Source organism: Falco peregrinus, chromosome 1, assembly GCF_023634155.1.
Source record: "Falco peregrinus isolate bFalPer1 chromosome 1, bFalPer1.pri, whole genome shotgun sequence".
NCBI lineage: Eukaryota > Metazoa > Chordata > Aves > Falconiformes > Falconidae > Falco > Falco peregrinus.
The window spans coordinates 124,877,183-124,891,445 of record NC_073721.1 but is presented as its reverse complement, the minus strand read 5'-3'; the positions used below and the strand labels follow the sequence as shown (position 1 = coordinate 124,891,445).

Sequence of the window (14,263 nt, the reverse complement as noted above, 5' to 3'; positions counted from 1 at the left end):
TATAAGGTGGACAGCCAGAATGACCAAGCTCTGTTAGTCTATAAAGTACAGTACATTAAAGTAAATGCCAAAACTTAAAGACACGTTGAATAAAAATGAAACAGCTTGATGTTTAGCTTGTATACCCTACCTTTTCTTTGGGATACGCAAAGTGCCTGTGTCTGACTGCTCTCCATGCAAAGCCTACAGAAAACCAGTGAATCCACACCAGCCTGTTGTGCACATGGCCGTGGAGAACTTACTGCATAACACAAGCTGATCTGCCATCACAGAGCGTCAGCTGAGGAACTGTAAATCCACCTTCTGCTTCCACCCATGGCCCAGATGCTGTTTTAGTTAATCTGGTTCCCAAAGGGATATTTTAGTTCCACATCACTCTGTTCTACTTTCCTTTTCAGAGGAATTTTCTTTTACTTCTAGATCACTAGTTCAGATCCAGATAAGGTCAGTTGTCACAGAAATTATTAGCAGTACCAGCAGTTCTGTGTTGTACATGAAATGAGTTGGGAGTTTCATTCACACAAGATACAGCTTTCTAAGTAGCACTAATTGGCTGTCTAATTGTCACACACAGGAGAAAGGCAGAGGATTGATTAGGCGTGGAGACTGAATGCCCCTCTGCCATCCTGCTCGGCTCTGGGTTCCTGTAGCACATTCTGTAGGCATGCTGGCAGGGTAATGAGGGGCAGCATGCTCTGGATTTTCTGGCTGTCAAGACATCACCTTTTACTGCCGGGCCTTTTCAGGGGAACTTGTTTTACTCCACCAAGGTCAAAGATAGCATCTTTTACAAACACTGCTTTCACTCAAAAATTAGAGACTTCTAGGATTTACTTCTGAGCAGTACGTATTTTAACCATTTCTTTTACTTCCCCCGAAAACAAAGTTTTTAGTATAAAATAGGATGAGTCATACTGGTGCTAGGCAGAACTGCTACAGCAAGCATATGGGGGTTTATGGTGCTTAGAAATCTGTTCATATTTCCTTTTACTGTCTCAGTGTCTGATGCTGTGATATACAAGCTCCTGGAGGTACTTGCCATGGCATAGGGAAGCTGACATTTTGTGCATTTATCTCCTGAAAAATGGCTGCTCCTATCAAACAGTGAAGCCTCTCACCTGCAAAAATACATTTTGACCAGTATCTTTTCCCCTGAGCTATGGTATAGGTCACACTGCTCAATGTAGTTACTATTTAACTCTGGAGTAGAATAGCTTTCTCTGACATAAAACTAAATTATTAAAGTTTGACTCACTGAAGAAGTGAATTCAGGAGCTAATTTGTGATATGAAAGTCAGGACTACACATAGTAGAAAAAGGAGCAAGAATACCTTGTATATGCTAGCATAGGTAGACCTGACTACGGGACTCGGTAAGAAGGTTTAAAGGAGCTGTGCTCCCATTTTAATTCCCTTGTTGTATCAGATCAACAATATTAGTAAGAACTATGTCTCTCTTTCAGCCACACAAGCTAATCAGTGCATACAGCGTACCGTCACTTACTGCTGATACGGTCTCTATTTCTGCATTTACTCTCCTTTCCCCTGCTTTCCCCACACCTAAAGCAGAAATAGGACAGAGACCGTCTGTTTCTGTGTTCTGCTCTGTGTCCCTCCTTTCTGACATGTGCATCACTCCTTGTTCAGCATTCTTCCTGGAGTCACAATCTCGTGCAAATTAATTGAAAACAAATGCAGGTACCAGCTATGCCTCAAAAAGGTCTAATGCACCTGCCATGGAGTTTTCCTCCTTGCCAGTCTGTGGAAGATGAGCACGTATGGGATCCTTTAGCTTTTTAACAACCCTATTCTTAGAATATATTTTTCCAGAAATGCAGAGCAATCTTTGCACAGTTGCAGACTGTATATTTTGTGATTAGTGTTTTGTAAGTGATGTTTTGCTTAATGATCTAACATCTGTTCTAGGAGGTTTGTTTTTGTAACTTCCCCACCTCCTGCTGAATGAAAGCCAGAAACTTGTCCCTTTCCTCCAAGTCAATCAAAGCACTAATTGCATCATAATCATGGGAAGCAGCAGTGACTGCTCAAGTGCTGAAGACTCAGCAATCAACTCATAACACTCTGTTCACTGTTTTGAAAGAGAAAGCCTCCCTGTGCAGAGATGGGAATTTCCTGCAATTCAGATTTCTTTGGCTGACACTGACTTTTTTTTGGTTTGCAGGGAGATGACTGCACCATTACCTGCATGGCAGGAACCTACGGAACCAATTGCTCATCAGTTTGTAATTGCAAAAATGATGGTGCATGTTCCCCTGTGGATGGTCTGTGCTATTGCAAAGAAGGTAAACAAAATTCAGATTTAACAATTGTCTGCAATTTGGCATCGATGCTTCTCCCCTTTTAAAGTGGCACAGCTGTGCAGTCAGTAACTCCACTATTTTCATGTGCCTGTCAGTAATTCGACAGTCTGCCCAAGTATCAAAACTCAACAGGGGCTTGACTGTATGTTTTGTCTCTGCCCTGAACAGGGGCCAGACTTAACTGCTCTGCTGCAAGAACAGGTCACAGAACGAAGAGTGCTGGCAGAGCCACAGCTCCTCTCCAGAGGAAAGGCAAAGTGTCATGGGTTAACCCTGGCTGGTAATTAAGTAGCACGCAGCCACTTGCTCACTCCGCCTCACCTAGAGGGATGGGGAGGAGAGTTGGACAGGAATGTAAAACTCGAGGGTTGAGGTAAGAGCAATTTAATAATTGAAATAGAATAAAAATGAAAGAACAATAATAACAATGATGACAATAACAGCTATAATGAAAAGGGGAAGGGAAAGAATAAAATCCAGAGGGAAAGAAAGAAAGAAACATGTGGTGCACAATGCAACTGCTCATCACCCACTGACCGATGCCCAGCCAGTCCCCGAGCAGCAACCTGCCCGCCCCAGCCAGGCCCCCCGGTATACATACCGAGCATGACATCCCGTGGTATGGAGTACCCCTTTGGTTAGTTCAGGTCAGCTGGCCTGGCTGTGTCCCCTCACAATTCTTCGTGCCTTTTTACTAACAAGGCCTGAGGAACTGAAGAAGTCTCACATCAAAGCTAAAACACAGCACCGTACTAACTCCTAAGAAGACAATTAAGTCCATCCCAGCTGAAAGCAGGACACAAAGCAATCCCCAGACCGTTGGTGTCTTTTCTCTATCACTTTGCTGCCTCATTTCTCTGGGACTGAAGCCCCTGTTCTCCCCTCCATGCCCAGGGTGGCACAACTGGGCAAGGGAGCTGAGGCAGCCTCCTGCCTGTCTTTTCTTCAGCCCACTGCGCTGGGCTGTGCCCAGCCATGGTTATCCTCGCCAGACCTGACCCTGACCTGCAGTCTGGCCGCCTGTCTCGACCTCGGAATGCTCTCATTCCCACAGGCTTTCCTGGTGACCGGGGCTCCTAACCCATCCCAGCTGCCAACCCTGCTGTTGGGCAGGCCCTGGCTGTCTGCCCTTGCTGCCATCCTCAGGTCCCCTTCTCCCTGTACCCTGACACTGTGACAGCCCAGCCATGTGCAGGTATCCTCTGCCTCCTGAGTTGGTACGGGGTTGCAGGATGTGGTGGTCTTTTATCTGGGGAAATTAGAAGTCTTGCCTGCTCCGGAGTCTCTTTGCAGGACTAACATCTTTTCTTCCCACACATATGTCCACAATTGCCTTCTGTTCTCAGTAGTGAGCGTAACCTATGTATCTAGTAATCACCTGAGAAATCTTGTACTGTTCCGTAGCCCAGTGTCTCTTATGTTCCCGGTGTAGTGGTGCCTTCCCCCAGAATACCAACATGAGCTATGCCTGTATGGCATACATAAGTCCTAAAACAGAAGTGAGGCAAATAATGATAAAATCTGGCATTTCAAACATGAATTAATGGATCACTGTAGAACCCCATTTAATGAGGGTGTATAAACCATGAGTTACTGCTCAACTCCATTACGTACAGCTGCAGTGTAATGAAAGCCATTGTGCAGCTGGTAGTTAAGATTTGAGCCTTAATGGTTAGAAATGATGGCCTTGGTCTTTTTTTAGGTGTAATAGCTTCTTTATATTAAAGGGTATTCTCAAAAATATGAGGTAAGAAACAGGCAGCATCAAATGGCAAGTTTCTCGCATCCTCGCTGATCAGCAAGCCTCCAGCCTGCCAGACAGTACTGCACCCTCCTGCTGCCTGAGCAGCTCCCAGAGAGGCATCAGACATCTTAATCTGGTAAACAGCTGACACAGTGATACCTGTATTGCCCTTCTGTATGTATAGATGCTAGTAGATTGGGAGGTCATAATTAAAGGGTCAGTCTTTGACCCCAAGATAGTCTTAGCTTAGACCAAGATCAGCAGGAAACCGGTCCTAGAATCAAAGAGCTGCAGTTCATAAGGTGCCTTTCTCACTGTCTTTACTTTTTTTTTTTTCATGAAAACATCCCAAATGCTGTTTCTCTCGTATGTTTCTTTAGGGTGGCAAGGAGTGGATTGCTCTATTCCATGTTCAAGTGGAAGCTGGGGTCTTAACTGTAACCAGACATGTTACTGCACAAACGGAGCAGCCTGCAGGCCAGCTGATGGCTTTTGTCTCTGCTCACCTGGGTGGCAAGGGGACTACTGTGATCAGCCATGTCCTGTAAGTACAGCTGGGATGCTCTTGCATCCCCTTTAAAACTGTAGTCCATGTAGCTCTTCTAAATGTACAGTAGGTCACTATCTCATTATGTCTAGGGATATCTGAAGGAAATCATGTGTAAATAACAGATTGGGGTTCTAGCAGTCAAGTAGATGTATTATACTTTGCATTGTATTTTATCAGAGCTATTGCCGTGTTATCTGCATTTTCTTGAACATCATTTTTTAAAGTGATTCCTCATTTGGTTTTATATAGAAATGTTAGGCACTGAGTTGTTTTTGTTGTCTCTGTATGTTAATTTAAAAAATGCAACTCAGCATTAAGAGGGACATGATAGATGATTTTGCACGTTTTAGAACAAAAACCTGATTACTGAGAGACTTTTTTATTTATGTTTTTGGAAGGATGGAACATATGGTCTTAATTGCAGTGAGCGTTGTGACTGTAGCCACGCAGATGGGTGTGATCCTGTCACCGGTTACTGCTGCTGTCTTGCAGGCTGGACAGGTAAAATTAGCACTTACTTTAGTAAACCTTGGGGATTTTGGTTTTTGGGGTTTTGGGCACTTTTGGTGTGTTGTTCTGCTTTGCTGTTGCATCAGTGATAGCATTGGACTTGTGACTGCAAACTTAAATAATAGATTTGGACAAGATCAGCTGAACTTACCCATATTTAAATCACTCACGATAGTGACAATAATTGGCATTCATTAAATTTGTATTCAGATTAGTTGAAGATGGCTCCAAATCTGGAGCCAGATGTTAGCCTTCTGTAAAAAGAAACCACAGGAGGGATGCAGATCATCTGGAAATCCTGCAGAGTTTTTCTCCTTGAATAGCCCTTTCCACAGGGGTGTGGTTGTGGTACGGTGAATCCTGGGACCATCACACCTGGGGATGCGGAGAGATGTTTTCTGAATGCTAAAAGTCATTACAGCTGCTCCATTGTACAAAATCCAGTTTTGTCACAAAGCATTGTCTTTATGCTTTTCCCATTTTGCCATGCTTCTTGCCACACAGAAGGGTAGTTAAGGAGAGCAGATTGATGCTGGCTTGACAAAGAGTTTTCGTGATTACACAGAAGCAGGAAGGAATATTCAGTGAAGTCACAGAGTCCAAGCTGGAGATCCCAGTACAATCAGACCTGCACTTGACTCCATACTGATACGTCTCTTTGCCAGCTTTTGACAGCTCACATAACAGCAGCGGGGAGCAAGTTATTGACCCAACCAGTATTTCACACTTTGCTGCCTAAAATACTGGTTAATCTTCCTGAGCTCATTGTAGAGGCCCTGGAGGGAAATAAACTTATATTCTTGCCCATAACTGCAGAACCACCAGTGGCACAGACAATTAAAATGCATTTATATTAACAGCAATTCATTTGGAAAATTTAATTGTTTTTCAAACAAGTACAAGTTGGAAGAATGTATGGAGCAAGGCAGGCTGATCAACCAGCCAACATTTGAGTTGCTGTCACCTACACCTTCATTTATGCCTTAAACCAATGCATGCTTTCTATTTCTGATGGAGAGAACGTCACCACAGCAGCTCAGTTTCCAGAAGCATGAGGCAGCAGTGAAATTATACCTAGAATGTACAATGGAAAAAATCTCTTCAGAATTTAATAAAATTAAAAAATGGGAAGTTCTACGTGCTGCTTATAACAAGGCTACTTTTCAAAGATACTGGGCATGCATCCCTGAAAGGGGCATTTTTCCACAGGAAAATCCATTTTATAAGCTCACTAATGTGTCCCCCTCCAGCTTGCATTCTTCACTCGCTGGACTGCATTCATCTTTCTTTGAGCCTCTTTACCATCAATATATACATCTATCAGGCTTTAAAACTCTACAGTGCATTATTGATGATCGTCAGAGAAACAGTAGGCTTTCCTGTAGTCATTGTGAGTTTCTTCAAGGGAGAAAATGGTTTGTAAAAGTACAGTAAATTAAAGGGATAGATTTATACACTCTTACTTTAGAAGTTTATTACACATCTTTCTGGATGTAGCATTCCAGAGGGAACTTCAGAAGATGTACTTTGCAGACAATGCAGACTAAAGGCGTGGCTTTTTCTTAAAGGCATTTGCAACAAATACTTTATACTTGCTCCCATGCACATGTGTAAATGTACTTCAAATGCGGTTACAAATTACTCCAAGTAAAGATAAGAATAATTTCTGGGACATCCTTCTTTTTTTGATTTCCGTATTGGGCAAGATAGATGTCTATTAACTTGCAGGGGACTTACTGCGAACTAACCACTTTATACTCCAGTGTGCCCCTGCATTTCTGGAACTTCCTTCTTCAGGACCACATTTCAGGGAGGAAAATACTATGTTAGTATTTGAGAGCAGGTCGGAGCTGAGATGTTGACAGGGCCATGCAAGGTGTGCACTGGAAATGTTTATAGGCAGAGCCAACACATGTTTTGTCAATTCTGCATCCAGTGTTTTTTCAACTTGGCTTAGCATCAGACACAAGGATAAATTCTGTTCATGCTAGTTTGAAAGTATGTAATTTAAGAAATTCTTCAGCTAGATAATTATATTTTCATATTAAGGAGTATGGCATCAGTGAAAGATTAATCTTATCTGTAGCTGTTGTGAACTGGGCTGTGACGTGTATTGCAGTGCATTTTATAAATACGTGATAAATAATTCAGGCTTAAATTTTTGCTTTCTGAATTTGGTACTAATTAGGCATGGCCTGCAAAAAGATCAGAAAAGTTCAGGATCACAAAACATCTGAAGGTTTTCCTGCCCACTCACGCCAGACAGAGAATTCACGTGGCTTTCTGATCCTAATAGCCACAAAACTTCATCTGAAACAGCATATTCTGTATGTTCATCCCACACGTGGGACTCCCTCTTGATGTCAGTGTTTTATGTAAAGATCAAGAGGAAGATTGAACCCATTTTCTTTAAAGTGGTTTTCAAGATGTTACTGATAGAAACCTTCAGAGACTGATAGATGGTAGGAGCGTGGAGGAAGACTGGGAAAAGAAGAAAAAAAGGCATGTAAGGAGTAGCATACAATGTAAGTTAATAGCAGTCTACCGTCCTTTTATTATGTTATGACTGCCACCCATCAAGACTATTATTCAGGACGATGCCTTTCTGAGTGTACCAGCTGGGGGAAGGTAATTTTCAGGAGCTGAGTGTACCTGGCAGATGGGAAGATGATGAAGAGATTCCCACATATCAACCAGGAGATCACAAAGCTGTGCAAACCAGCTGTATGCATAAATAAGCACACTGGCAACAAGCTGCTTAGAGACATGCATACACAGTTTCCATTAAGTTCAGTGGGGAATTGCATGTGTGTTACAGCCAGTGGTTGAGGTTAGATCAGATCTAAAGATGATTGCACCCTGTCTTTATTGCTGAAAATTACCTAACCAGGTACACAGGCTCATTGTATCACAAATGGCATTGTAGAGCGCATGGCAAGCATAACATTTGTACATGAAAGAACAAAATCACATTGGCAAAAGGATCTCATGGGATACAAGCAAAGTGAAACTTGCTCAAATGTGGGCTGAAATCAGATCTGTGACCTGCTGACACAATGCAGAGCTGAATTTTCTTCCACATGAAGGAAGTGTCAGATTCAGTAACGGTAAGGGCTCAGCCTCACACTGGATGGACTACTCCAGCTCGCACCAGTACTGCATATACGTAACCTCATATATATAAATAGTACCCTTGAAATCAAAAGAAGACATGTTCATATCTATTGCTAGGTTAAAAAGGAAAAGCATAGCCTCCAGCAGGATCAAGGCTTGACTGATTAGACTGATTGTCTTCTAAAGATTAATAGGGTCTCTCTTACTCCAGATCTGCAATGAACTTTAGATACACATTGCTTCTGTGCTTTGCAGCTCTATGCCTGTCTATATGTGTGCACACAGATACCTTAAGGCTCCCAACATACTAGTTATTTGTGGAAGAGGTGTTATTTTGTGTACATTCAGGTTAAAATGAAAATGCTTGAAAAATGAGTCCTTCAGTGCTAATTGAATTTGGTTAATTAGGAATCTTGCACACACTGAATCCGCAGAGAGAATGGAAGTACAGAAAAGCTGTGTGTGATGGAGCATTTCCTGGAAGTCCTTTGCAAGCAAACAGGCCCCGCAGATGCAGGCATCAGTCTCATCTCACCTAGATGCAGCCTCCTTTCCTGGATGCTCCATGACAGTGCTAAGAGCATAAATATCAGTTAGGCCTCTTAGTGAATAATCTGAAACTGGACAGAAAAGGACCAGCTGCCCTGATAAACTTGTCGGATGGATTAGAATCTAGGGAGAACATGGGGAGGCAGTGTCCCTCTGTTAGCTGTAATGCTGTGTGACTGGAAATTACAGCTCCAGCTAAGCCATATGGATTTTGCAAGCTGAACTGCAAACCCCACAACGTTGGTCCTCTTTCCTCAAGGTGGCTGCTGGCAGCAAGTTTCATACCAGAAACGGCTTCCTCACGGATACCAGCCTTTAGCTGGTTCACTCAGTACAACCCTCCGTAATTAAATTGGTCATAGCTGCTGGCCTGTCCTCTAATTTCTGGAGGTGCTCCCTTCGTGCTTGACCTGAGCCAGGTTAGCAGGACTCTCTGGGAAGCCAGATGCAGCCATTGCTCATCCTGTCTCTAAGACCTGAGTCTGTCCGTTTTCACAGTCAGACATCCCGCTCGCAAACAGATTACAGAAAGGAAAGCCACAGGCCTGGCTGATATTCACAGCAAGCTCATTTCCTCCCTGTAACGAGTCAATGTGCTTCAAGTTAATTGTGGCAGTGTGTATTTTGTTAACCTTTCAGATATTACAGTGGGATTAAATAGGAAGCGATCTGCAGGGGGATATATTCCATTCCTGCAAACGTTAAGGTCAGTTAAAATCCTGTTTATCTGAATTCCTTTAATCTGAAATGCTGTCTTATCCGAATCTTGGTTCTGTCTGTCTTTTTTTTTTTTTTTTTTTTGTATCACGCTCTGGTTTTTATAGAATGCTGCAGTCGTGATGCTATCTCAATTATCCACTGAACTAGTTTACTTTAGCTTTTCTGAATATCCAAAGCTGAAGTTTATTCAGTAGATTTTAACATCCCCAAAATGTGTGGGGAAAATAGGATGGTACTGTAAGATGGAAAATTTAGAAGTATGCATCCCATAGTTAATTATAAAAGAACTCCTCACAGATTTTCCTTCATTAATCAGGACGGCAAATACAAGTATGAAAATGATATATGCTGGTAAGGAAGAAACATCTTGGTACTGCATTGGTACTTTTCACCTTCAGGCATCATTCATGTCTTGTAAGAGCAGCCTCCCTCTTTGCCATTACATATGGGAAAGCAAAATATATATTTCACTGTCCTTTACAGCCTCAATAACATTCATACGTTGCCAGCAACATAAACCTAATTGTCTCTTACCATGTCAGAAATATTGTACAGTAGTTGTGGTAGTCTCGAGTTGTAGGGATTTCCACGTGTGACTGTATAGGCGAGTTAATGGGGTCAGGAGACGTCAGCTGGTCACAGATAAGGTGAGCTTTGAGGAATGAGACTTCATGTTTGTGAGAATTTGCAGGCGGCGAGTGACATCTGCACTGTCACTCAAACACAGAAACATGTTTCTTCCCTCCTGTGGACACATTAATTCAGTAAAACTGATAAGTCTGTTACTCAAGGGAAGCCTTTTTGAATTTTAAAGAAACAGTGACCACTTTGACGGTGAACTCTAAGGTATTTTTAACTTCAGTTTTTCTGAGTTCTTTGCAAGGGAGCGGTGGATCTTTGAAGAAAAAAACTGCCTTTCCATCTTGTTTTCCGTAAAATGCATTTTGTTTGTATTAATATGAGTTTTCTGCCATTGCAGCAATTTCCAGTTTATAATCTTAGGGCCAGATCCTGTCCTCAGCTGTACTAGGTAGCCAAAATAATTATATTGTCATTAACAGATCAACTCCAAGAGCATACTGATATAATTGGTAGCTGCCTTTTCCATGCATCTTTAAAACCAGAAAAAATCTAGGACTCATTTTACGCACCTACAAGTTTTTAGCTGAAGAGATCCACAGTATTTTTGAATTCACAATGTCGTGGGTTGGCTTGCTTTTTTTTTTTTTTTTTTTTTCACATTAGACTGTTACGTACTCTCTTGGTTTGTAGTACAAAGCCTATAATATCAGAATGGAGCAATAGTAAGATCCTATTAAACATGCATTTTCTAGACGTCTAATCCCATTATCGAAACCATATTTTGAATTTATCACTTTTGGCAGTCTTATCCCAGATTTTTAAATTAATAATTTATTTCTGTGATTACTCTGTATCCTTACATTAGCTTTAAAGAGACAGAAAACCTAGGAATGTTTAGAGTCAGTCTAAAATGGTACATTTTAGTCTCTTCCTCTGGCCTCTGCCTTTCAGTTCTGAAAATCTTTTCCATATGAAAAGATATGCTTACTCTCTGGATTCGACAAGTGCCCTTTAGTCTATGAATGTAACATAAGCTTATTAGAAATTAGCTTTAATTTTTCATTGACTTAATTTCAAGTGAGTTGATAAGATTTTAATGTCAGGCTGTGCTTAAAAATTCTCTCTTTGACAGGAACCTTTAAGTATGGTTCCTGCTGATATAGGGCTAATTTTCAAAAATATGAATTATGAAGTTATATCAAATACTCCATTGATGTCCTGACATTAATTATGTCTGTGCATTCCTCGACAGATATCTAGGGGGCTCCAGATTCTCATCCAAGTGAGGTTTAGTTGTGTTTGTCCTGCACCAGATTTAGTATATATTTCACCTTTCCTGAAAGCAATTGGATTTTTGCCACTTATTCAGTGGGAGTTGGATCAGACCCTTAGACTATAATTAGAATCTGCAGCAAGCCTACTGCTAAACTTAAGCATGCGTGCAAATGATTGCAGTATTAGTCTTATAAACACGGAAGAGATATGGGCTCATTTATCTTTGTATTTATTTTGGGGTTTATTTTCACTTATTAAAGGACAGCTTTAAATTTATGTGAAAAGATAGAGCTTGGATGGCATCCTGGATTATGCTAATTTAATGGGTTCTAAAAAAATGAACTTGATGCTAGAGATATTCAACCATTTTCCATTTTAATATGGAGGCATTCTATATATAAGCTTGGCTGTGTGTACAATGCATTCACCTATAAATAAATGTGGGCAAGAAGCGGTGAAAAATTATTTGTGAACATTTCAGCAGACTAAATAATAGTGGATGCTGGCATGCTGGTACTGAAAGAAGAAAAAGGAAAGATCATTCAATAAACAGCCAGCAAGCTAAAACGTTGTATATATATGTTATTGGTGAAAGTGTTTGCAGTGACAAATGTAAACATCTTCCTTCCCATTCTACACAAAGGAGAAAAGGCTGAATTACAGTCAATGTTATTAAACAGAAATGCTTGCACACAATCAGTTGTACAACAGCTCTTGCTAAGCTGCGTTCTTAGCTCATGGCTTAGCTTGGGGGCTTGAACATTTGAGTCAGGAAAGCGGTACATTTTTTTCCCACTTGCAAGTTCCTCCCTTACCTGCTGATGGTCTGCTTGGATCTCTCAGGCTTCTCTTCCTTCCTGTCTTGAAACCACATCCAGAGTTTGAGAAATACTAGAAGGAAACGTCCAAAAGGTGAAGGAGGACTGCGTAGGACTGGACCCCTTTTAGTACTGTTTTCTTCAAGGTCTGCCCTTTCTGCTAGTGGCGATGTTTCTTCCAGCAGTAGTGCACCCCGGAGAATAACCTGTACCAAAGGGAACCAGATGATCCTTAATTTTAGCAAACATTTTGACTTACTCAATTTCTTGTGAGGTAGGCCTCTTGTCTCAAAAGCTTTTATTGCATAAATTCCCTGAGTTGGATGATTCATATCTGGAGTTTTCTCTAGATAATTAAAAATAGGGGTACGATTAGTGCTCCACAGAGGTGCATTAGGCTCTAAGTATATTACTTTCAGAAAAACACTTACACTAATGGGTGCATAAATCGGCCATGCAATGATGAGAGGAGAGACAATTTAGAATTTTCACTGGCTGCAGAGAAAGCCTTATTCTTCATTATTTAGGACCAGATCATAGGACTTTCATTTAGACTGATGGGCCGTTACACACAGGACTCACCCCTCTGAAGCCCACCGGTGAACAGTGCTTAGCAAGGTAAGAAAGGGCTCCGCTGCATCAATTTGAAAAAAATTCACAGTAAGAAAAGCATTTTGAGAACACCACAAAAGTTCATAGATAATGTGAATGTGGCTGCTGTTATCTCTGCCGAATAGCTTCACTATATAAAAACAAAAATAGCTTATTTGCAGACTGGATGAGCAGCTATCAATTCTTAATGTTTCCATTTAATTTTATGAGAGATCCCTTTATGTTTTCTTCTATCTGCTGCCCTCCCCAAGCAGATTTTCTTGTTCTTCAGCATCCTTAAATGCTGACCTGTCACGAATTGTGCTGTGGTGTTTCTTACTGAATCTGAGTCAAATACTTCAGGGTTTGCCTCAGGTAGGAATAAATATGAAGATGCAAAAAGTGATAGAAAAGCATCAAGTATTCCTTATGAACTCTTGTTCATATGCTGTCATCAGCTGAACAGCTGATCCAGACTTAATCGGACAGTTTTTTCTTATGTTCTTACTGAATTTTGTTTTACCTTTTATGGACTGAAGCAGCAAAATATTCACTACTTAGGAAAGCACGCTGATCTGATCTCAATACAAAGCTGATTTGAACAGGATTTATAGGGAAAATGGAAGTGTAACAGCAATACAAGTACTGGGGAAAGAGAAGAGAATAAAGTTAAAAAAAACCCGTGAGCATGAGATTACAGAAATCTTTATTGGAAATAAATGTATGAGTTAGGAGGCCAAGGCAAGGCTTCCAGATGACTTCAGTGGACTCTGGCTCTGACCCTGGTGTGAAAACCACATGCCTAGAAACCCCTCCAGGGCTGACAGTTTGGTGGGAGATGTGCTACAGCTGCCAAAGGGATTGCTGCAGGTGGGATAGTTCTGCGTGATGGAGACCAGAGGGATGGTATCGTGCAAAGGAGCCAACCGTTCTAGAGATCACATTCAGTGATAAATTCCCATACCTCTTTTCAGTACAATCAAGTGCTTGCTGGCCCACTTTCCACAATTACTTATCTAAAATAGCCTTGCAGCTATAATCATCAGGCTATTTTCTGCTATTTGAAGCAGTATTGCTACTGTTGTGTTTTTGTCGCTGCACACTGTGTGTCAACAGGTAGACAAACCACCATTATGAATAACTAGTGCCCCAGACAAAAGCCACCAGGCATTCCAGATCAAAGCCAAGCGTGACTCACCAAACTTCAGGTTTCCACTGTATTGCCTGCATAAATCCAATGCCTATTTATGCATAAAAAGCAGTTCTTTCCAAAGCTATTCAAATGCCAGAAATAAGAGATTATTATGACTTCTTGTCATGTTGAAAGACAGGTGGAGGAGAGCACAGTGTTTGTGTTGGATTCAAATGTCTGCTGAAATAATTCCTGTCATTGCTAATTGATGTTGCATCTGTCTTTAGATTGTGACTATTAAAATAAAAAAATAAAAAGCTGAAGATCCTATTCAGAGAAATAATTACAGTTGTACACT

At 41.2% G+C, this 14,263-nt stretch overlaps 1 protein-coding gene across 3 annotated transcripts in view; it reads left to right on the top strand.

Moving 5' to 3' along the window:
- Positions 1–14,263, top strand: part of MEGF11 (multiple EGF like domains 11) — a 288,733-nt gene that overhangs the window by 220,951 nt on the left and 53,519 nt on the right. For all 3 annotated transcript variants that reach the window (XM_055815691.1, XM_055815687.1, XM_055815686.1), the window contains exons 12-14: positions 2,182–2,302; positions 4,445–4,608; positions 5,013–5,115. In XM_055815691.1, the coding sequence (XP_055671666.1) occupies positions 2,182–2,302; positions 4,445–4,608; positions 5,013–5,115 (388 nt within the window). The remainder of the gene's footprint in view (positions 1–2,181; positions 2,303–4,444; positions 4,609–5,012; positions 5,116–14,263) is intronic.